This window comes from Silurus meridionalis, chromosome 23 (assembly GCF_014805685.1).
Source record: "Silurus meridionalis isolate SWU-2019-XX chromosome 23, ASM1480568v1, whole genome shotgun sequence".
NCBI classification, from domain to species: Eukaryota; Metazoa; Chordata; class Actinopteri; order Siluriformes; family Siluridae; genus Silurus; species Silurus meridionalis.
The window spans coordinates 4921270-4946152 of NC_060906.1; the positions used below are offsets into that span (position 1 = coordinate 4921270).

Here is a 24883-nt window from a genome sequence, read left to right on the forward strand (position 1 = left end):
TGTCAAACTCAGTCAACACATTCTACAGTGGAGTCAGACATAAAAGTACAACAGGCACAAAACCTCATTATAATGTATGTTCAAAACTTGCTTTTATATGTTTAATAACATTTATAATTTAATATGACACACATTTGACAGGTTTTATCAATAGTAACAAAATTGGATGCTGTTAATTAGGAAGTACTCGTTTAATTATTTTAAGGACACTGGGACTTATGATGGTAAGATCCCAAAGTGAAAATCTAAAAGTGAGGGCACAAAACTAAAGATTTGAGAATAAACCTTTTTTCAGGACCCACTTTTACATTCAGCACCAGTGGGACACAGTATGGAGTTCAGGATGGAGTTTCTAAAGGGAGAAAAAGGCTGAATTTCCTCTCCTCCACAACATCTCCACTACATGCTGTTATTAATCACAGCACTTTCTCTTTTAGTTCTTGCTCATTAAATTGAACTTGACTGAGTGCGATTAAAATAATTCCGTTTCCAACTCATCAAGGTGTCGGTTTAAAGTTTCGGTTCAGAGAGTCGATTCGGTTTTCCGAAAGTGAAAGTGTTTCTCAGCCTTGACTCCATTTAGAGAAGCGGTTGGAAAAACACAAAGATTTTCAACAGAAGCCAGAAGCGGTCAGATTCATGTCCAACAACAAGCAGTGCTGAAGACAATCGACTTTCTATCGGAATAATGCGTTTGTGTTTTCTATTTAATGGAGTTTTTGGAAAGACCGCAGGGAAACTGCGGCACAGCAGCCGAAATGGAGGACAACAGTTTCTGCCCAAATTCCTCAGTTGGATTTGATGATGTTCTGAGTTTATTGAGGAGGATCTGACATGAGAACACTGGGATTGTTTGGTTGTTCCAAGCTGATCCTGGAGTTGTTGTCATGGCTCAGGATGATTTCCCGTAAACAGGAGCAGATCATGGCTTTCTAAGCGGAGGTGATACGGGAAGTGTGGAGCAGATACATGTTCATGAAGACATGAGCTTTCCGAATTCAGTGCGGAATGCGGGATCCACTGGATCCTTTATCATTGATCATGTGGGAATATTGGGGAATGAGGTAGTGGAGAAGTTGGTAAAAGAGTCACTAAAGGAACCAGATGTGAACATTAGGGTGTGTATGAGAACAGCAAAGATAAAAGATGCAGAACATTTGGGACACAGAAACAAAAGGAAGAACCTACAGTATCTGCAATACAAAGTAATGTAGGGGTGGAAAGAACATGTGATCAAATCAGGGAAAAGGATGTGATTATGACAAGATTATGAATCGGAACCACACTACTAAAAACCCAAATTTATACAAGATAGAAAAACACAAAAATAGAAATTGTGAAAAATCTGCTGGATTCTTTATGGAAATACATGGATGTGATTATGGTACAATAAAAGTGCATCAAATCTATTTGTATATCAGTATTAAGTAAGTAAAAAGTACAGTAGTATAACTACATAAATAACTAATATATAGTTATTATAATATAATATATTGTAAATTGTTTATTAATAATAATAATAATAATAACCTTAATAATAATCCATTATAATGTAATATTAAATAAAATGCTAATAGTATGTATTCTCAATTGCAGTAGAATACAGACAAAGAAGAAAAGTAAATAATTGTACAATAATAAATGAGTATAATAAATTAAAGGCTATATAATATCTCTTAATCATCTATTATCACTAATTGTTTGAACAGTTATTGTTATTATCACTGTTGTTATATATGTTGTGTAGTTGTATTTGTTTACAGGGAACTCTCACCTGGACCAAGATTGCAGCAGCATTGACGTATCGCAGCATCGGACCAAAGCGTCCAATAAGGCGTCTGTGTCTTATATGTCTATGGATTTCACTTCTAATGGGACTTTATTGGACTGTGTGTGGAAAATATAGAAATACAGAAGACTTTAATCACTTTTTATACATAGAAATAAAAAATAGTGTTTATTGGTGTTGTGTTTATTGCACACCTCCTGTCAGTCTGTGTTCAGATGAGGAATAAAGATGTTAGAAAAATGTGAGAATCAGTAAGACATCATGAGGATCAGCTGGTTTTTAGAAAGATTTTCCCCCAGTTTTAACTGCATGTTGTTTTTGTGTTTTCTAGGAGTGTGATTGATTCCAGCAGAAGAGATCGGCGTCTTCAGGACTCTGCGTGTACACGAGCATTGAAAAATGGAGATCCCTGATCAGGGGACAGATCATGTGACCTCACCCTCAAAAGACTGGTAACCTGCCATGTTCTAGTGTTTTACTAATTAACTGTTCATCTCTGCAAATCTGGAGACATTTTTGAGAGCTTCATTTCATATATAAACATCCCCCTAAATACATTTATTACACAATTAAATACACGTCATTGTGCACAATTTATGAAAATCTCAAAACCAAGAACAATAAACTCATTGGCTAATTAAAGCTATAAGACACAAACAACATGGATAATCCTTATAATATGTGTTATAAATGAGTGTTTAAGCAGCACTGGAGATTCTCATTACTGACCTCAGTTCAGCTCCTTTTCAGCACAATCACAGAAAACCTTTAGAACATCACCTCCATTACAGGAACCAAATCAATAAGTGCTGTTTAACTCCAATCCAGCAGGAGCAGTTACAGTGGGCTGGAACTGTTTTCTACATAAACTACATACTATAAATTATAATCTCATCCAAACTAAATCTGTGTTTTTATCACCAGTTTTAAAACCATGCTCCACTTCCTGCTCTACACCACCACTGCATAGGGAATTTTTAAATGCACTGGATTTTGTATCCTGATTTTAGCAACAATGAAATTCTGTCTCATGGCCATTTTTATAATTTTCTACAGTAAACTAAAGAGAGAGAAATCACACTCACCAGTGCCCAGCTGTGTCTCCATGAAGACTGATGCGTCTATGGATGAACCTTTGGGATTTAGCACTGGAATCTCCTCACCTGGACACAGGTAACATCCCATAATTCTCCTACTGAAAGTCACAGTTAATGGCTGCACTACACCGTCATTAGCAGCTGTTTAGATTTATATTATAGTTACTTGGTCTTTAGTGATTCTACAATACTTTCAGTAAATCCTTTAGATGAAAAAGTGTCAATATTTATTAAAGTCACAATCAATTACATGTAATGTCTTAAATCCTAAAATAAAAATACTAATATATACAACAAAAAAGCTACAGGAAACATCTAAACACTACTGCTTAATGGTGTAAGCAGTATTTTTGGGGATCAGGAACCCTGACTTAGTGATCAGGATCTTCTGTAGATCTTCAGATTTTAGCAACAATTAAATTCAGTCTTAAAACCATTTCTATAATTTTCTACAGTAAACTACAGAGAGAGAAAAGAGAATTGATTCAGAATGAAAATCAGCATTTTCCTCAACCTAAACTCCCACTTCCCAAAACCGGGTGAGTAGGTGGAAATCTTCATGAGAAGATGATGTGAGACGAGAGATCAGAATTTTAGCTTTCATTTCATGAAAGGTTCAGTGAAGTGATGTAACACATCTAGATGTAAAGATGTAAAGATCAGGAACTGAAAGATGGAATTCTGATCTTCTGTTTCATTTTCATCTTTTACTCTCAAATCCAAATGTCTTCAGTGTCAAGCAAAAACCCAAAGAACTGGACTTCCTGTTCCAATACTTTTGGAGGTTTGTGTAGGAAGAATGGAAAAATAGGAAAAAGTGTGAAATGAAAACAGGAGCACATTTAATTCTCCAGGTGCACAATGTTGGAGTTGTATTCAGCTCTGTGTTCTCCAAATGTTCCTGCTCTCACTACAATTATTGTAGTACAATTTGTGTTCAGGTTTAGACTCCAGTATTAAAGTGAGGAACGTTGAGATCTTTAACACTTGTTGTTTTTGTTCCCAGTGTTCTACTAGTGTTCTACAAAACCAACACCATGACTGTGACACTGACACACTGCTATTCTAAAGCTCTCTGCTGTTAGTAACTACAGAGTGATTAGATGATAGAAAACCTCCAGTAGAATAAAGTAAATCCACAGTAAGGACATCATAAAGATCTATCTAGCAGGAAAAATTTGAACTTCTACTCTAATCATTGGAGCCCATGTTTTACCACGTCTTCCTTCTTCACCCTGTCACAGACACGACCCAGAACCCACTGCTGCAGATGAATTCCAGAAGAAGTTCAAGTTCAATCTGATGAAGAAGTTTCAGTGTTTGAATGGATTGATGCTAAAGCAGGAAAACTGAACACTCCTGAATGAGATCTACACAGAGCTCTACATCACAGAGGGAGACAGTGGAGACGTCAATAAAGAACATGAGGTGAAACAGATCAAGGCAGCATCCAGGAGGAACCCAACTGAGGACAGAGCAATTAAATGCAGTGACATCTTCAAACCCCTACCTGAACAAGACGAACCCATCAGAAGAGTTCTGACAAAACCCTTATCTGAACAAGATGAAGAACCCATCAGGAACATTTTGACAAAGTTCATATCTAAAAAAAGGAAAACGTTCAGGAGAGCACTGACGAAGTTCTTATCTAAACAAGATGAAGAACCCATCAGGAACGTTCTGACTAAGGGAATAGCTGGAATTGGAAAAACAGTCTCTGTGCAGAAGTTTGTTCTGGACTGGACTGAAGGGAAAACAAATCAGGATGTCCACCTTATATTCCCACTTCCTTTCAGAGAGCTGAATTTGATGAAGGACCAGAAACTGAGTCTGGTGGAGCTCCTTCATGTGTTTTTTAAGGAGATGAAAGACATGGACATTTCCAGGTTGGAGAAGTTTCTGTTCATTTTTGATGGTTTGGATGAGTGTCGTTTTCCTCTGGATTTCCAGAAGACAGTGAGAGTGTGTGATGTAACTGAATCAGTGATGTAACGGAATCTGCTTCCCTCTGCTCTCATCTGGATCACCTCCAGACCAGCAGCAGCTGATCAAATCCCCTCTGAGTGTGTCCATCGAGTCACAGAGGTACGAGGGTTCAATGACCCTCAGAAGGAGGAGTACTTCAGGAAGAGGATCAGTGATCAGAACCTGGCCAATAAGATCATCACACACCTGAAGTCATTAAGAAGCCTCTACATCATGTGCCACATCCCAGTGTTCTGCTGGATTTCAGCTGCTGTTCTAGAGAGAATGTTGGGTGAAGCAGAGAGTGGAGAGATCCCCAAGACTCTGACTCAAATGTACACACACTTCCTCATCATTCAGACCAACATCATAAGAGAGAAGTACCTACAGAAGCAGGAGAGTGATGAAAAAATGCTTCTCAAACTGGGGAAACTGGCATTCCAGCAGCTGGAGAAACAAAACCTGATCTTCTATGAGGAAGACCTGAGAGAGTGTGATATTGATGTGGCAGAAGCAGCAGTGTATTCAGGTGTGTGTATGCAGATCTTCAGAGAGGAGTTTGGACTTAACAAGAGTAAAGTGTACTGCTTTGTTCATCTGAGCATTCAGGAACATCTCGCAGCTCTGTATGTGCACCTGACCTTCATGAAGAAATGGAGAAATGTTCTTAAACAGAATCAGGACTGTAGGACACTTTCAGATGTACACAGGAGTGCTGTAGATCAGTCTTTAAAAAGTCAGACTGGACATCTGGATCTTTTCCTCCGCTTTCTTCTGGGTCTCTCACTCGAGTCCAATCAGAAACTTCTACATTCCTTAGTAACACAGACAGGAAGTAGCTCCCAGAACAAAGAGAAAACAGTTCAGTACATCAAGAAGAAGATCAATAAAGATCTTTCTACAGAGAAATCCATCAATCTGCTCCACTGTCTGAATGAACTGGGTGATGATTCTCTAGTGGAGGAAATCCAGCAGTATCTGAAATCTGAAGCACAAAGTGAACTTTCTCCTTCACAGTGGTCTGCTCTGGTGTTTGTGTTAATGACATCAGCACAGGATCTGGAGGAATTTGACCTGAATAAATACATCACTCCAGAAAAGATCAGAGATAAGATTCTTGTGAGAGTGATGCCTGTGATTGCAGCATCCAGAAAAGCAATGTAAGTGAAGCTGAATAAAATTGTTCTACTGTTACAGTGTTGAGAACAAATCAAAGGTCTGAGCTGTTCAGATAAATCGAACTCTGCAGGACTCTTTAGACTTTTTCCTTTCTCCTCTTAGAAACCTTTTAGATCAGACTCTCTTACTTTCCCATTTGGATTCCCGGATCTCATCCTCCATGTTTATACAACGTGTGTGTGATGATGTTCCTCAGCTGAAACTCTCGCCAAGCCAAATCTTAACATCTCCAACTGTCAATTCTTATTATTCCACCATTTAATCATTGTGTTCAACTGATGTGTGTGATGTTCAAAGTGAGACGCTGCAGTGAAGCTTTGAGAACTTGTTTGATCTTCTGCATTTCTGTTCATTATTTTATTTCCTTCAGTATCAGATGCAGTGAAATTGCAGGGAGAAGTGGAGAAGCTCTGACCTCAGTGCTCAATTCAGAAACCTCCAGTCTGAGAGAACTGCATCTGACTGTCAATACACTGAATCTGTCTGGGAATATACTAGAAGACTCAGGATTGAAGCGTCTCTCTGCTCTACTGGAGAATCCTGAGTGTAAAGTGAAAGATCTGAGGTAAGATCATCTCTCTGAGAGACACAAGAACTCACTAAAAGCTGCAGTGAATTGTTGTATACAGTGTTGTTTTCAGGTGAAATTTGCTGTAGCAGTACAACATCCAGAACAAATCTATCAGTAATGAAACTTCTCACTTCCACTAATCATTAATGCACTGAGAATTAGATCCATGTGTGAATAAAACTCCAGTTAAACAGAGAGAACCTGATTCATGACTTTGAACAGAAAGCAGCAATACCGTTACACCTCTTGTACACATAATGACAGGAATCTCAATCACAGCAATAATCATTGGTCAGGTTTAATATGATCTTGTGATTGGACAAGAGAAGGGAGACGGTCCACCATAACACACACATCATCTTCAAATCATCATCATTGCTTTTTCAACCTGTTTCTAGACGTCTTACCTTATTATTGTTCATTGTCAGAGATTCCCCTCTGCTCCGTTTGCAGAATGATGAAGTGTGTGTCAGCTTGCATTGCTCTGGACTTCCCAGTTCCATTCTCTGTTTCTCAGAGCGACGTGTGTTTGTGCTGCTGCTCTCATTCATCTCATCTTCTTTTACAACTTCTTTATTGAACTGCAAATGTTTAAGATCTTCTAAGAGTAAAAAATCCCACATTTACTTCAGTTTTTTCCTCCACATTCATTTGGTCATTAGTGCTGTTCTACTTCTACTAGTTTACTCCACTCTACTAGTCCCGTGCCATCAGAGGGGCGCAGCGCGCACACGCAAAGAAAATTCACAACCACTTCCAGCACAGTGGAGACACTCGGCGCATGTGGCAGGGCTTCCAGGCGATCACGAATTACAAGACAACATCACCTGCTTGTGACCGTGACTCCTCCCTCCCAGATGCGACTTCTACGACCGGGTTGAGGTATAGAACAACGTGAAGGCAAGAAAAACCATCCCTCCTCCCACTGACCAGGTGCTCTGTCTAACCACAGCTGAAGTGAGGAAAACTCTGTGCAAAGTTAACCCACGGAGGTCTGCTGGACCAGACAACATTCCTGGCAGAGTGCTCAGGGAATGTGCAGAACAGCTAGCGGGTGTCTTTACTGACATCTTCAACATCTCCCGGAGCAGTAACTTTGTTCCCACATGCTTCAAGACAACGACCATCATCCCCCACCTGGTCACTTAACACCAGCTCCATCACCAAGAAAGCCCAGCAGCATTTCTACTTCCTGAGAAGGCTGAGGAAAGCCCATCTCCCTCCCCCCATCCTGACCATGTTCTACAGAGGGACCATTGAGAGCATCTTGAGCAGCTGCATCACTTCCTGGTTTGGGAATTGCACCGTCTCGCATCGCAAGACCCTACAGAGGATAGTGAGGACAGCTGAGAAGATCATCGAAGTCTCTCTTCCCTCTATCATGGACATTTACACCACACGCTGCATCCGCAAAGCACACAGCATTGTGGACGATCACACACACCTGTCACATACACTTTTTACTCTCCTGCCATCAGGTAAACAGTTCCGAAGCATTCGGGTCGCCACAACAAGACTGTGCAACAATTTTTTCCCGCAAGCCATCAGGCTTCTCAATACACAGAACTGAAACGGAACTCACACACACTCACACACCCACACTCACTCAAATGTGTGTTACCGAACTGTACAACCTGGACTAAACACTTAACACACTTATCACCCATCTCAATCCATTCCACCATCATTTATTTATTTATTATTATTTATTTACTTGACCGTACCACTCTCTTACTGCTGTTTTTTGCACCTTTTACTTCATTATACTGTTTACATGCTATTTTTGCACCTTTGACTGTATTATACTGTTTACATGCTGTCTTTTGCACCTCTTGACTGCTGATGTATTTTGCACTACATTGTTCTGGTTATATTTACTCCCGGGTATAGTTTTTAGGTTTACTCCGCTTTATTTGTTTTTTTGTCTTGTCTTGTGTTGTCTGTCTGTCTGTACTGTTTTTTGTCTGCACTGTTTGCACTAGGTTGCACTCGATGCACTTTATGTAGCTTTGTGTTGTGTTGTAGCCACCTACTGGTCATTTACTGCAGTTTTCTTGTGTCAGCAGTCTGAGATGAAACAAAGTGTAGTAGAAATATTTATCTCTGTTAAATCATGTTTAAATGAATGTATTTCATTGATAAATTATATATTTTTGATTTACTTTGTAAGTCCTGGAGAAATCTGCTGCAACTCATTTTACAGAAATAAAATCTGTCCATTTTGTAGTCGGGCAACTCGCACTACATGACTGTCTAGACGAGGACTTCCATCAGTGTCTGTGACTGGTTCTCACACCAACACTGCAGGAACGAGGGAGAACACAGGATGTGTAATGTGTAGAAACTGAGAGAGTGAAGTGTGTGTCATTGTGTATCTGCAGGTTGTGGAGTTGTGGAGTATCAGATGAAGGCTGTGCTGCTCTCGCTTCAGCTCTGAGATCAAACCCCTCACACCTGAGAGTACTGTATCTGTCTGAGAATAAAGTAGGAGACTCAGGAGTGAAGTGTCTCTCTGCTGTACTGGAGAATCCTCACTGTAAACTGGAGATACTGAAGTAAGATCATCTCTCTTAGAGTCACATGACCTGCTCCTCAGTAACACACATTCTCTAATAGTGAGACTGAAGCAGAGCTTTTAGGTTCAGCATCAATGTTCTGAGGAGGAAGTTTGTTTCTTTTCACTTCACACTGATGATTTCACTTCACACACACGATTCTACGTGACTACATTCATTTTAATTCAGTATTTATTTTTTTTTGCAAAATAATTTAACTGAGAAGTAACTCGCATTACTTTTTTAAAAAAGTAACTCAGATATTAATGTGTAAATTTATAAAGTAACGCGCTACTTTACTCGTTACTCCAGAAAAGTAATATTATTACATAACGCACGTTACTTGTAATGCATTACCCCAACACTGCTCATATATACACACACAAACTCACACAATCACACACACACACACACACACACACACACACTCTCTCTCTCTCTCTCTCTCTCTCTCTCGTGTGTGTCTGTCTGTCTGTACTGTTTTTTGTCTGTCTGTGTTGTCTGTCTGTCTGTACTGTTTTTTGTCTGTCTGTGTTGTCTGTCTGTCTGTACTGTTTTTTGTCTGTCTGTGTTGTCTGTCTGTCTGTACTGTTTTTTGTCTGTCTGTGTTGTCTGTCTGTCTGTACTGTTTTTTGTCTGTCTGTGTTGTCTGTCTGTCTGTACTGTTTTTTGTCTGCACTTTGCACTATTGCACTGATGCACATGTAGCTTTGTGTTGTGTTCACACCTACCCCATTTACTGCAGTGTGTCAGTCTGAGATGAAACAAAGTGTAGTAGAAATATTTATCTCTGTTAAATCATGTTTAAATGAATGTATTTCATTGATAAATTATATATTTTTGATTTACTTTGTAAGTCCTGGAGAAATCTGCTGCAACTCATTTTACAGAAATAAAATCTGTTCATTTTGTAGTCGGGCAACTCGCACTACATGACTGTCTAGACGAGGACTTCCATCAGTGTCTGTGACTGGTTCTCACACCAACACTGCAGGAACGAGGAGAACACAGGATGTGTAATGTGTAGAAACTGAGAGAGTGAAGTGTGTGTCATTGTGTATCTGCAGGTTGTGGAGTATCAGATGAAGGCTGTGCTGCTCTCGCTTCAGCTCTGAGATCAAACCCCTCACACCTGAGAGTACTGTATCTGTCTGAGAATAAAGTAGGAGACTCAGGAGTGAAGTGTCTCTCTGCTGAACTGGAGAATCCTCACTGTAAACTGGAGATACTGAGGTAAGATCATCTCCCTGAGAGTCACATGACCTGCTCCTCAGTAACACACATTCTCTAATAGTGAGACTGAAGCAGAGCTTTTAGGTTCAGCATCAATGTTCTGAGGAGAGTCGTGGCAGCAGCGCGGCGCATGTCTCTTCCTCTGAGGAGGAAGGATGGTGACGCTAGTGAGCCCATGGACTTCTCACAGCCTGTGCTGTACGAAGTGCTCCTTGAGGTCGTGACATTGCCGTGTCCAAGCTCGAGCTAGCCTGACAGGTCGAGGAGCAGAAGCAGCATGCAGCGTGAGCTGAATGAGTGTTTTCTGTGCCCTGTGTCACAGCCTCAGCACCTTCCCCGGCCTGCACACTGAGGTGTCCGGGTCCTGGGAGACCCGTAAGCGGGGCTCATTCTTTTCCCAACACACTTTTCCCATCCTCCCAGTGCACGAATGTAGTTAGGTCTAAGTAGCGCGGCTACAGGACGATGCCACGTGTGAAAGAGATGCTAGCTAGCTATCTCCAGAGGTGGGAAGTAACGGAGTACAAATACTTCGTTACTGTACTTAAGTAGATTTTTCTGGTATCAGTACTTTACTCCACTATTTATTTTCCAGACAACTTTTTACTTTTACTCATTACATTTTTACACAAATATCTGTACTTTTTACTTCTTACATTTTTAAAACCGGCTCATTACTTTAGTTTTAATCCATTGATTTGGTGAAATATCCAATTTTTCTTTTCACTGCGCGATTTCAGCGAACAACCGAATTCCTGTTACTGCGTCTTTTTCTATCCGCTGGTGTATAAAGTCCTGACTCTCACTCTTTACGAAGATAAGAATCAGCAGGCAGAAGGCAGTAAGAAGTTTGGGGTTAATGTGGATGAGACAGAGAGTCAGTGATGTAAACATGACTGAGAACAGACATTCATGATCATCATCATCATCTTTTCTCTGCTTGTGTTCTATATGTGGATCTTCAGCCTGAATACATTCATTAGGTAACAACATTTTAATTAGTTATATATATATATATATATATATATATATATATATATATATATATATATATATATATATATATATATATATATATATGGCTGTCAAAATTCAAATTATTTTAAACGGCACTAGATGTTATTAACGCTATCAATTCAGCACGCATTTCTGTTTTACCATTTTAAAAAATGTAAATACATAAATAAAAACCTAAATATAAAAATTAAAACCTCCAGCAAAACATACATTTATCCACGACATCCCTTCTTTACTTAGATATAAAATAAATAAATAAACTCCACCGAAAAATAATTTTAATCAGTAAAATTTTGTTTTTTTCATGTGCCAAGTCTCAAATCAAACACCAAATCCACCATGTTTTACACAATTAACCCTCTAGGTGGCGTTTGTGGGTTTTTCATAATGCGAAACTAACTTAAATTACTGTCTTTATTGATCGTACAGATAAAAACAATACATGATTCAAATCTGTAAAATGTCTATGATAGCTTACATATATATCACATGCTGTAAATATGATACATGATACTTGATATATGATTTTTGCACTTCTGGTAGATGCCAAACTGCATTTCGTTGCTGTGTACCTGTACAATGCAATGACAATAAAGTTCTATCTATCTATCCATCTATCCATCTATCTATCTATCAAATATGAATATGATGTGAGGTCCAGTTAACAGCTAAAACAGGTAGAAGTAATAACTACTTTTTACTTAAGTACATGTCAGAGCCAAGACTTCTTTACTTTTACTTAAGTAAAAAGGTATAATCAGTACTTCAACTTTTACCCGAGTATTTTAAAACATGAGTATCTGTACTTCTACTTAAGTAAAGGATGTGTGTACTTTTGCCACCTCTGGCTATCTCTCCCCAAGTGTTGCATCGCTGAAGGCTTCGGTTCGCCTACAAAGAGCTACTTTGGCTCTAGTAGGTAGGGCTACGTGGCAGATCAGGCTACAGGTTGACTCCACACGATTAGTGTCTCTTTGAGGTGAAGCAAGAAATTGCTGGTAGACTGATTTTGTACTTGCACAGTTAAAAAATGTAATGTGGGTTTATTAATGTATATGCTCCTAATAATGCTAATGAGAGAGTTTATTTTCCAGACAACTTTTTACTTTTACTCATTACATTTTTACACAAATATCTGTACTTTTTACTTCTTACATTTTTAAAACCGGCTCATTACTTTAGTTTTAATCCATTGATTTGGTGAAATATCCAATTTTTCTTTTCACTGCGCGCCGATTTCAGCCGAACAACCGAATTCCTGTTACTGCGCGTCTTTTTCTATCCGCTGGTGTATAAAGTCCTGACTCTCACTCTTTACGAAGATAAGAATCAGCAGGCAGAAGGCAGTAAGAAGTTTGGGGTTAATGTGGATGAGACAGAGGGAGTCAGTGATGTAAACATGACTGAGAACAGACATTCATGATCATCATCATCATCTTTTCTCTGCTTGTGTTCTATATGTGGATCTTCAGCCTGAATACATTCATTAGGTAACAACATTTTAATTAGTTATATATATATATATATATATATATATATATATATATATATATATATATATATATATATATATATATATATATATATGGCTGTCAAAATTCAAATTATTTTAAACGGCACTAGATGTTATTAACGCGCTATCAATTCAGCACGCATTTCTGTTTTTACCATTTTAAAAAAATGTAAATACATAAATAAAAACCTAAATATAAAAATTAAAACCTCCAGCAAAACATACATTTATCCACGACATCCCTTCTTTACTTAGATATAAAATAAATAAATAAACTCCACCGAAAATAATTTTAATCAGTAAAATTTTGTTTTCATGTGCCAAGTCTCAAATCAAACACCAAATCCACCATGTTTTACACAATTAACCCTCTAGGTGGCGTTTGTGGGTTTTCCCCTCATAATGGCGAAACTAACTTAAATTACTGTCTTTATTGATCGTACAGATAAAAACAATACATGATTCAAATCTGTAAAATGTCTATGATAGCTTACATATATATCACATGCTGTAAATATGATACATGATACTTGATATATGATTTTTTTGCACTTCTGGTAGATGCCAAACTGCATTTCGTTGCTGTGTACCTGTACAATGCAATGACAATAAAGTTCTATCTATCTATCCATCTATCCATCTATCTATCTATCAAATATGAATATGATGTGAGGTCCAGTTAACAGCTAAAACAGGTAGAAGTAATAACTACTTTTTACTTAAGTACATGTCAGAGCCAAGACTTCTTTACTTTTACTTAAGTAAAAAGGTATAATCAGTACTTCAACTTTTACCCGAGTATTTTAAAACATGAGTATCTGTACTTCTACTTAAGTAAAGGATGTGTGTACTTTTGCCACCTCTGGCTATCTCTCCCCAAGTGTTGCATCGCTGAAGGCTTCGGTTCGCCTACAAAGAGCTACTTTGGCTCTAGTAGGTAGGGCTACGTGGCAGATCAGGCTACAGGTTGACTCCACACGATTAGTGTCTCTTTGAGGTGAAGCAAGAAATTGCTGGTAGACTGATTTTGTACTTGCACAGTTAAAAAAATGTAATGTGGGTTTATTAATGTATATGCTCCTAATAATGGTAATGAGAGAGTTTGTTTTCTTAATAATCTTAATGGAATTTTGCAGAGTTGTAATTCAGATGAATGTTTTTAGGTGGTTATGTTAATTGTACTGAGAATTGTGTATTAGATCGGAATCACGCTGAGCCCCATGTAGCTTCCAGCCGTGCCATGTGCACTTTGATTGAAACCCATAAACTGTGTGATATATGGAGACGTTTAAACAACAATGATAAACAATATACATGGTTGCACACTCGAAATAATTTTATTCATTTTGGCTAGATTAGATCGACTCTACTGTTTTAAACATCATTTTAATATTGTGAAGAGCTGTGTAATTAGTCCTTCTGGGGTTTCTGATCATGCTATTGTTATTTGTAGTGTTTATATCAAATATAAGGTCAAAGAGTTCCTATTGGCATTTTAATGTCTCTTTGTTGAGTGATGCAAAGAGGTTTTTTTTTTTTTTTTTTTTTTAAAGAGGTTTATAAATGTAAAACAATGGTGGGATGTTGGAAAAGTTGTAATTAAGTTATTGTGTCAACAGTATACTTCAATGTCTCTAAAAATATAACACAAAAAATTAAAGAACTTAAAGAGGAAATTGTAGAGGTGCAAACAATTTTGGAGTCTACTGGAGAACAAAAAAGTGTTGATGTTCTCAAGTCCAAAAGGATGTTTCTTGCAGACCTGTTGGGCGTGAAGGCAAAAGGTGCATTGGTCAGGTCACGCTATCAAAACTGAACACAAATGGATGCTGCCAAATTCTTTTTCATTTGAAAGAAAGAATGGCCAGAGTAGATACATTCACTCATTGTGATCAGAGAACGGGCAGGAGCTTACAGTGCTGTCTGAAATAAAACAAAGGGCTGTAAGGTTCTATAAGGATCTGTATGGGAGTGAATATAAAGATGATGAGGAAATGTCTGCCAGTTTTTATCAAGGTTTACCAAGCTTCCAAAAATCAGAGGATGCACTAGAGAAGCCTTTGGTGAAATATCCAATTTTTCTTTTCACTGGCTACCGATTTCAGCCGAACAACCGAATTCCTGTTACTGCGCGTCTTTTCTATCCGCTGGTGTCCATCCATCCATCCATCCATCCATCCATCCATCCATCCATCCATCCATCCATCCATCCATCCATCCATCCATCCATCCATCCATCCATCCATCCATCCATCCATCCATCCATCCATCCATCCATCCATCCATCCATCTATCCATCTATCTATCTATCAAATATGAATATGATGTGAGGTCCAGTTAACAGCTAAAACAGGTAGAAGTAATAACTACTTTTTACTTAAGTACATGTCAGAGCCAAGACTTCTTTACTTTTACTTAAGTACATGTCAGAGCCAAGACTTCTTTACTTTTACTTAAGTACATGTCAGAGCCAAGACTTTTTACTTTTACTTAAGTAAAAGGTATAATCAGTACAACACTTTTACCCAGTATTTTAAAACATGAGTATCTGTACTTCTACTTAAGTAAAGGATGTGTGTACTTTTGCCACCTCTGGCTATCTCTCCCCAAGTGTTGCATCGCTGAAGGCTTGCCTACAAAGAGCTACTTTGGCTCTCTTGGCAGATCAGGCTACAGGTTGACTCCACACGATTAGTGTCTCTTTGGAGGTGAAGCAAGAAATTGCTGGTAGACTGATTTTTGTACTTGCACAGTTAAAAAAATGTAATGTGGGTTTATTAATGTATATGCTCCTAATAATGCTAATGAGAGAGTTTGTTTTCTTAATAATCTTAATGGAATTTTGCAGAGTTGTAATTCAGATGAATGTTTTTAGGTGGTTATGTTAATTGTACTGAGAATTGTGTATTAGATCGGAATCACGCTGAGCCCCATGTAGCTTCCAGCCGTGCCATGTGCACTTTGATTGAAACCCATAAACTGTGTGATATATGGAGACGTTTAAACAACAATGATAAACAATATACATGGTTGCACACTCGAAATAATTTTATTCATTTTGGCTAGATTAGATCGACTCTACTGTTTTAAACATCATTTTAATATTGTGAAGAGCTGTGTAATTAGTCCTTCTGGGTTTTCTGATCATGCTATTGTTATTTGTAGTGTTTATATCAAATATAAGGTCAAAGAGTTCCTATTGGCATTTTAATGTCTCTTTGTTGAGTGATGCAAAGAGGTTTTTTTTTTTTTAAAGAGGTTTATAAATGTAAAACAATGGTGGGATGTTGGAAAAGTTGTAATTAAGTTATTGTGTCAACAGTATACTTCCAATGTCTCTAAAAATATAACACAAAAAATTAAAGAACTTAAAGAGGAAATTGTAGAGGTGCAAACAATTTTGGAGTCTACTGGAGAACAAAAAAGTGTTGATGTTCTCAAGTCCAAAAGGATGTTTCTTGCAGACCTGTTGGGCGTGAAGGCAAAAGGTGCATTGGTCAGGTCACGCTATCAAAACTGAACACAAATGGATGCTGCCAAATTCTTTTTTCATTTGAAAAGAAAGAATGGCCAGAGTAGATACATTCACTCATTGTGATCAGAGAACGGGCAGGAGCTTACAGTGCTGTCTGAAATAAAACAAAGGGCTGTAAGGTTCTATAAGGATCTGTATGGGAGTGAATATAAAGATGATGAGGAAATGTCTGCCAGTTTTTATCAAGGTTTACCGAAGCTTCCAAAAAAATCAGAGGATGCACTAGAGAAGCCTTTGTGTGCTCAAGAGCTATGAAAGGTATTGCAGATTATGGAGAGTGAAAAAGCTCTGGGACTTGATGGGCTCCCAACTGAGTTTTATAAAGCCTTTTGGGAGGTGTTGGGTGAGGATCTCTTGGATGTTCTCAATGAGAGCATAGCTGAGGGGGTTTTACCAGTGAGCTGTAGGAGAGCTGTGATTACTCTTCTACCCAAGAAAGGTGACCTTCAAAAATTGAGAACTGGAGACCAGTGAGAATTTCCGATCTGAAATTATTTTATAAAACTCTGGCAAATAGATTAAGGGAAGTGATGGGGGACATCATACAGTCAGGTCCATAAATATTGGGACATCGACACGATTCTAACATTTTTGGCCTATATACACCACCACAATGGATTTGAAATGAAACAAACAAATTGTTTAACTGCAGACTGTCAGCTGTAATTTGAGGGCATTTATATCCAAATCAGGTGAACGGTGCAGGAATTACAACAGTTTGCATATGTGCCTCCCACTTTTTATAATAATCATAAATCAAATTTTCACTTTTTGAAACTTGGTTGCGAATCCTTTACAGTCAATTACAGCCTGAAGTCTGGAACGCATAGACATCACCAGACGCTGGGTTTCATCCCTGGTGATGCTCTGCCAGGCCTCTACTGCAACTGTCTTCAGTTCCTGCATGTTCTTGGGGCATTTTCCCTTCAGTTTTGTCTTCAGCAAGTGAAATGCATGCTCAATCGGATTCAGGTCAGGTGATTGACTTGGCCATTGCATAACATTCCACTTTTTTCCCTTAAAAAACTTTTTGGTTGATTTTGCAGTATGCTTTGGGTCATTGTCCATCTGCACTGTGAAGCGCCGTCCAATGAGTTCTGAAGCATTTGGCTGAATATGAGCAGATAATATTGCCCGAAACACTCCAGAATTCATTCTGCTGCTTTTGTCAGCAGTCACATCATTAATAAATACAAGAGAACCAGTTCCATTGGCAGCCATACATGCCCACGCCATGACACTACCACCACCATGCTTTGCTGATGAGGTGGTATGCTTAGGATCATGAGCAGTTCCTTTCCTTCTCCATACTCTTCTCTTCCCATCACTCTGGTACAAGTTAATCTTGGTCTCATCTGTCCATAGGATGTTGTTCCAGAACTGTGGAGGCTTTTTTAGATGTTGTTTGGCAAACTCTAATCTGGCCTTCCTGTTTTTGAGGCTCACCAATGGTTTACATCTTGTGGTGAACCCTATGTATTCACACAGGTGTAGTCTTCTCTTGATTGTTGACTTTGACACACATACACCTACCTCCTGGAGAGTGTTCTTGATCTGGCCAACTGTTGTGAAGGGTGTTTTCTTTACCAGGGAAAGAATTCTTCGGTCATCCACCACAGTTGTTTTCCGTGGTCTTCCAGGTCTTTTGGTGTTGCTGAGCTCACCGGTGCATTCCTTCTTTTTAAGAATGTTCCAAACAGTTGTTTTGGCCATGCCTAATGTTTTTGCTATCTCTCCGATGGGTTTGTTTTGTTTTTTCAGCCTAATGATGGCTTGCTTCACTGTTAGTGACGGCTCTTTGGATCTCATCTTGGAGAGTTGACAGCAACAGATTCCAAATGCAAATAGCACACTTGAAATGAACTCTGGACCTTTTATCTGCTCATTGTAATTGGTATAATGAATGAATAACACACACCTGGCCATGGAAGAGCTGAGAAGCCAATTGGCCCATTACTTTTGGTCCCTTAACAAGTGGGAGGCACATATGCAAACTGTTGTAATTCCTGCACCTTTCACCTGATTTGAATGTAAATGCCCTCAAATTAAAGCTGACAGTCTGCAGTTAAAGGTCAACGTGTTTGTTTCATTTCAAATCCATGGTGGTGTATAGAGCCAAAAAGAATTGTGTCGATGTCCCAATATTTATGGACCTGACTGTATATCCTGACCAGACGTATTGTGTGCCTGGTAGGTCTATTTCTGAGAACATTTTTCTTGTTGGAGATGTAATAGAGGCCTATTAGGAATTAATTTAGGGCTCATCTCCATTGATCAAAAATATTGATAGGGTTGATCACCAATATCTTTGGAACACTCTTGATGTCCTTGCTTTTGGTCCAGGTTTTATTGGAGCAGTTAAAGTGTTATATAAAGACATTGAAAGTATGCTAAAATCAATGGTGGTTTGTCCGCCCCTTTTAGTGTTAACAGGGGCATCAGACAAGGTTGTGCACACAATGGTTTACTCCTTAGCAATTGAACCATTATTACACAAATGACGGTCTAATATAGAAGGCCTACTGTTACCTCATTTAAATCTGCAACATCAGATATCATCTTATGCTGATGATAGATAGATAGATAGATAGATAGATAGATAGATAGATAGATAGATAGATAGATAGATAGATAGATAGATAGATAGATAGAACTTTATTGTCATTGCATTGTACAGGTACACAGCAACGAAATGCAGTTTGGCATCTACCAGAAGTGCCAAATGTAGCAATCGTGCAAAAAGTGCAGACAAATATGTAGCATATTTACAGCATGTGATATATATATATATATATATATATATATATATATATATATATATATATATATATATATATATATATATATATAAGCATATGTACAGTGAATAAATATAAAGGCTATAAAAGTGCAGAGATGTGTGGACATCATTAAGAAGTACAGACAAATGGTTCTAAGGCTATGGCATTGAAGAGGAATGTGCAGAAGTGAAAGGTTTTAAGGTTATGGCATTTAAGAAATGTGCAAGCTAAATAAACAAGTCTATTATATGTTACAATATGTTATATAAGGTCTGCAAGATGTGACATACCATGTATCACTCGGGGAGTTTTTCCTTGCCACAGTTGCTCATCAGGGACAAACATACTTACAAAGAACATATTTACATTTAATCACCACATTATCTGTGTAAAGCTGCTTTGAGACAATGTTCATTGTTAAAAGCGCTATACAAATAAAAATGAATTGAATTGAATAAGGATTACAAGTTGTGTATGTGACACCATTAGAAGGCGCATTTTAAGTGAAGTAAAGAAAGCTCAGAAGAATTTGCGTGTCTGAGACTCTTTTATTTAAGGGTGAATACATAATTAATAGAGTAAACTGCGCATAAAACATGGTGGCAGCGGTAAATTAACGGAAGAAAGAGAGAGACTGAGTTAAGTTACCACAGAGAAAGCTATTAAGTGCAGAACATGGAGGGTGCATTCGAATAAAGCCGGCAGCGAATTTTGACTGGAATACAATGTGCATACCCAAAGCTTGAAAAGCATGGGAAGAGGAGTTTTCCTTATACAGTGGAACCCTGTTGTACCAGCATAATTCGTTCTTGAAAATTGCTCGTGTCCATTTGCTCGTATGTTCAAACTAATTTTTTCCCATAGGAATGAATGTAAAAGTGATTTAATCCGTTCCGAGATCTCATTCGATCGATTTTTAAAAACAAATACACCGCAAATTACCGTAATATAAACATAATTGAACACTTACTCGTGTTAGTGGTTGATTGCGAGTGTGAGACGCGCACCACGCTCGTAACCTCCTTGGTTTCCATGGTAATTCTATTTACTTTCGTTTTTACAGCACCATCACTGATTTTCTTGAGAGACATTTTTCAAGATTTCTAGTAAAATAAAAATATAAAACTAAAAAAAGTTACTGTGGGAGAGCGTATGAATTCGGGAGCCACTTTTATTTGGGTTTTTTTTTTTGTGTCGGTCTACTTAGTGCCCCACGCAGCACGTCTCTGGCGCGCGCGCGCACACCCACACACACGCTCTCCTCCTTAAATGCACCCTTCGATCACTTGAACTAAGCGTCATCAACTAAGCGACTGATGCGACCCTCCACCGAAAACAGGGAACCGGCAGCGTGGATTTGCTCGTGCCTTCGAAATTTGCTCGTGAAACAGGGTAAAATTTTGCGAGCGAGTTTGCTCGTGTCTCTGTTTGCTCGTACTATATGTTGCTCGTACAACGGGGTTTCACTGTACTTGGATTTATTGCTTGCAGATGCGGATGACAAAACAAAAGTTAAAGTTTTCCAATATCTAATCGGTGAAACAGGGAGAGAACCGAGTAAGACGCTAAGTGCTGCTCACCCAGCAGATAGAGAACCGACGTTGGAATGGCTGTTAACCGCGTTCAGAAACCACTGCAATCCGGCACCGAATGAGACGGTGGAAAGATAAAAAATTTTCTCCAGAAATCAGAATTCAAGCAAAATGATTGATGAATACATTACGGATTTTAAAGTGCTGGCAGACACGTGTAATTTCGGGTCGGCTAGAGACTCTTTGATTAGAGACAGAATTGTATGTGGCAAACTGAACTCACATGGGAGAGAACGTCTATTAAGAGAGTCAGACCTGACACTTGAGAAATGTGTGAGGATATGAAGAGCATTAGAATTGTCAAAAAAGAATATGATGACAATCGAGGGACAGAAAGCTTAAGAAGTGCATGCAATACAGATAGTCAAACAAACTCCTGAGACTAAGTGTAAATTCTGTGGAAAATAGCATGAGTGGAAAAAACTAAACTGCCCAGCTTATGGAAAACAGTGCAGAAAATGTGGCAAGATGAACCATTTTGCAACGACATGCAAAATGTGCATCTATTTTGCAACCACATGCACATGCTGATCCTAAGCTTCAGTTCACAAAAGAGGGAGGACAAGCAGGAGAAACAACTGTTTGCAACCATGCTGATAGGACCAGTAAGATTTCAACTAGACTGCGGAGCCAGTTGTAACGTAATTCCTATTCGGCTGGATTCAGTAATGGAAAAGACTAAACAGATCCTGGTCATGTACAATAAGAGCACACTGAAACCTGTAGGAAAATGCAACATAAAAATAAAAAAACCCAGAAACAGAAAACTCTACCGGCTGGAATTTATTGTAGTGCAGGGAAGCTCGTCAATGCCCCTGCTAGGAAACAAGGCAGTGCACGCAATGGATCTGGTAAGAATACAGCATGAAAATATTATGGTGATTGATGGTATTGTTACAACGGTGAGTCGCATAGAAAAGGATCAGTGGGACAAGAGTGACATGCATAGAGAGTATGCTGATATATTTGAAGGAGATGGATGCCTGGAAGGAGAATATAAACTAGAAATGGATCCTGCAGTTAAACCGGTGAGGCTTCCAAAGCGAAGAGTTCCAGTGGCTCTAATGAAACATCTAAAAGATGAGCTGGGAAGCCTGGTGGAGAGAGGCATCATAGCTCATGTAGAAAATAGCACAGATTGGATTAGCAGCATGGTGGTGGGGAAAGCTAAGAATTTGCATTGACCCAAGACCACTTAACGAAGCACTAAATTGTCAACACTTTCCCTTGCCCACCATAGATGATGTTTTTCCTGATCTGATTAAAGCCAGAGTCTTTACCATTTGTGATGTGAAGGACAGGTTCTGGCACATAAGGCTTCAGAAGAGTCAAGCTATCTCACTACCTTCGCAACGCCATGTGGCAGGTATAGATGGATTAGAATTCCCATGGGGATCAGCCCTGCTCCTGAGGTGTTCCAACACAGGTTGATTCAGGCATTGGAGGGGCTCCCAGGAATCCGAATAATAGCAGATGACATCCTTGTCTGTGGAGAAGGTGACAATGATGAAGCAGCTGATAAAGATCATGATGCAAAACTAAGACAGCGGCTGGACCGTTGTAGAAACAGAAACATCAAACTAAACTTCAACAAACTCAAGATGAGACAGAAAGAGGTGCCATACATTGGACACAGACTGACTTCTGAAGGACTAAAGATTGATCCAGAGAAGGTGAGAGCCATAGTGGAGATGCCCAGACCATCAGATGTGAAGGGACTCCAGAGATTATTGGGTATGGTGAACTATTTGTCCAAATTTTGCCTGCACTTATCAGACAGCTGTGACACGTTGAGACAACTGACACATAAAGACACTGTTTGGGAGTGGACTGAGGTACAGGAAGTAGCATTCAACAAATTGAAACAAATGATTGCCTTAGCACTTGTTTTGAAGTACTACAATCCAGATGACAACCTTGTTCTTAAGTGTGACTCCTTGGAGTCAGGACTGGGTGCTGCACTTTTGCAGGCAGGACAACCAGTTGCTTATAGCAGCAGGGCCCTTACACCGACAGAAAAAGGATATGCTCAAATAGAAAAAGAATGCCTGGCAATCCTTTTTGGAATGGAGAAATTCCACCAGTATACCTATGGCAGGAAAGTATAAGTGCATTCAGACCACAAACCCCTAGAGACAATTGTAAGAAAGCCATTGCTCAATGCACCTAAGAGATTGCAGAGAATGCTTTTAAGACTACAGCGATATGACATTGATGTTGTCTATGTGCCTGGTCGACTAATGCATTTAGCTGACACTCTCAGCAGAGTGTACCTACCAGAGTGTGCTGCAGAGGGATCAGTAGAGACAGAAATTAAGACAATCAACATGTTGCACTACCTGTCCATATCAGAAGGGATTCTAGAAAAGATACAGAGAGAAACTGCTATGGATGAGACATTTCAGTTGTTGCAGAAAGTGATAGTCCGGGGATGGCCAGAGGAGAAAACTCAGCTGTAAGAAGAGGCAAGACAATTCTTTTCTGTAAAAGAAGAGCTCAGTGTGAATGTACAGTAGGGATTTTAATATACATATAGATAAAAAATAGTGCAGATGTAATGAGGAGTAAAAAGGATATACTATGTAATATGTACATGTATAGAACAGAGGTGTTTACAATACAATGTTTTGTTTTGCGTTTTTATTTTGTTTTGTAGTGATCTAGTGGTGTAGTGTAGAGTTCAGTAATGTGATAGTGGATGGAAAAAAGCTGTCCCTGAACCTGCTGGTTCTGGTGCCTATGTTCCTGTATCTCCTTCTTGATAGAAGTAGGTTAAACAGTTGGTGACTGGGATGTGAAGAGTCCTTGATAATGTTGTGAGCTCTGTGCAGACATCTGCTGTGGTGAAGGTGTTTAATGGCAGGTAGTTGGATGGCAGTGATGCGTTGGGCGGTTTTGACCACCCTTTGCAGGGCCTTACATTTACACACAGTGGAGCCTCCATACCATACAGTGATGGAGTTGGTCCGGATGCTCTCCGGATGATTTCTTGAGACTTCTCGAAAAGTACAGGCGTTGTTGTGTTTTCTTTGTAATGATAATAGTCAATGGGCAGAATGATATAAATACTCTAGTAAAAATCATTCAAGAGTTTGGAAATGAATCTGCTACTAAAATAAATTGGAGTAAGAGTGATGCCTTAATTTTTGGAAAATGGGAGAAGGGGCCACCATTATTACCTGGTGGGTTAACTTGGAAAAAAAGGTGGTCTTTAGTATCTAGGAGTGTTTATTGGAGATGCTATCACACAAGAAAATAACTGGTTTGGGGTGCTTGAAAAAAAAGAGGGTAGTTTAAAAAATGAAAGTGGATTCATTCATAACTTTCCTTTCCAGGACGTGTTTCAATAATTAACAATTTGGCTGCTTCAACATTGTGACACAGATTGGTATGTGTAGACCCTCCCCTATCTGTTTTCTAGATTACAAGCAACGCTGGTGGACTTTTTTGGGATCGGCTTCACTGGGTCCCTTAAAGCGTACTTTTCTTGCCTGTGGAAGAAGGAGGTCAAGGTCTGGTGCATCTGATTACTAGACTTGCAACTTTTCGCTAGCAGTTTATCCAGAGACTGTTAACTAAAAGTGGCTCAGAACATAATAAAGAGGATTGATGGACTTGGACTTGACAGTACTCTGGTATTTACGGATCACAAACAATTGAATTTCAAAGGACTTCCTTCTTTTTATCATGGACTATTTAAAATGTGGGGACGTTTCAGTTTGATCAGGATTTGTAAAAGAGTCATTGTTTTGGTTGCTTGAGAAGCCTTTGGTTAAAGGATCTCGCTTTGACTTATCAAATGAGTGTTTGCCAGGTCTTTCATTAAGACTTTGTGGCTCTGGTATGGTGAAGACTTGACTACTAGACTTGACTACTGCAACTCTCTGCTGGCAGGTCTCCCCCTGAACGCTATTCATCCACTGCAAATGATCCAAAATGCAGCTGCACGACTTGTGTTCAATCAGCCCAAGTTTTCCCACACCACCCCACTGCTGCACTCCCTTCACTGGCTTCCAGTAGCTGCACGTATCAGATTCAAAACACTGATGCTTGCCTA

The 24883-nt window shown here is 39.0% G+C and overlaps 1 protein-coding gene across 1 annotated transcript in view; it reads left to right on the forward strand.

The window, feature by feature from the left end:
- LOC124377359 (NACHT, LRR and PYD domains-containing protein 12-like) overlaps window positions 1-24883 on the forward strand; it is an 839056-nt gene that overhangs the window by 239228 nt on the left and 574945 nt on the right. The window contains exon 7 of the mRNA XM_046836796.1: window positions 5503-6011. Within this exon, the coding sequence (XP_046692752.1) occupies window positions 5503-6011 (509 nt within the window). The remainder of the gene's footprint in view (window positions 1-5502; window positions 6012-24883) is intronic.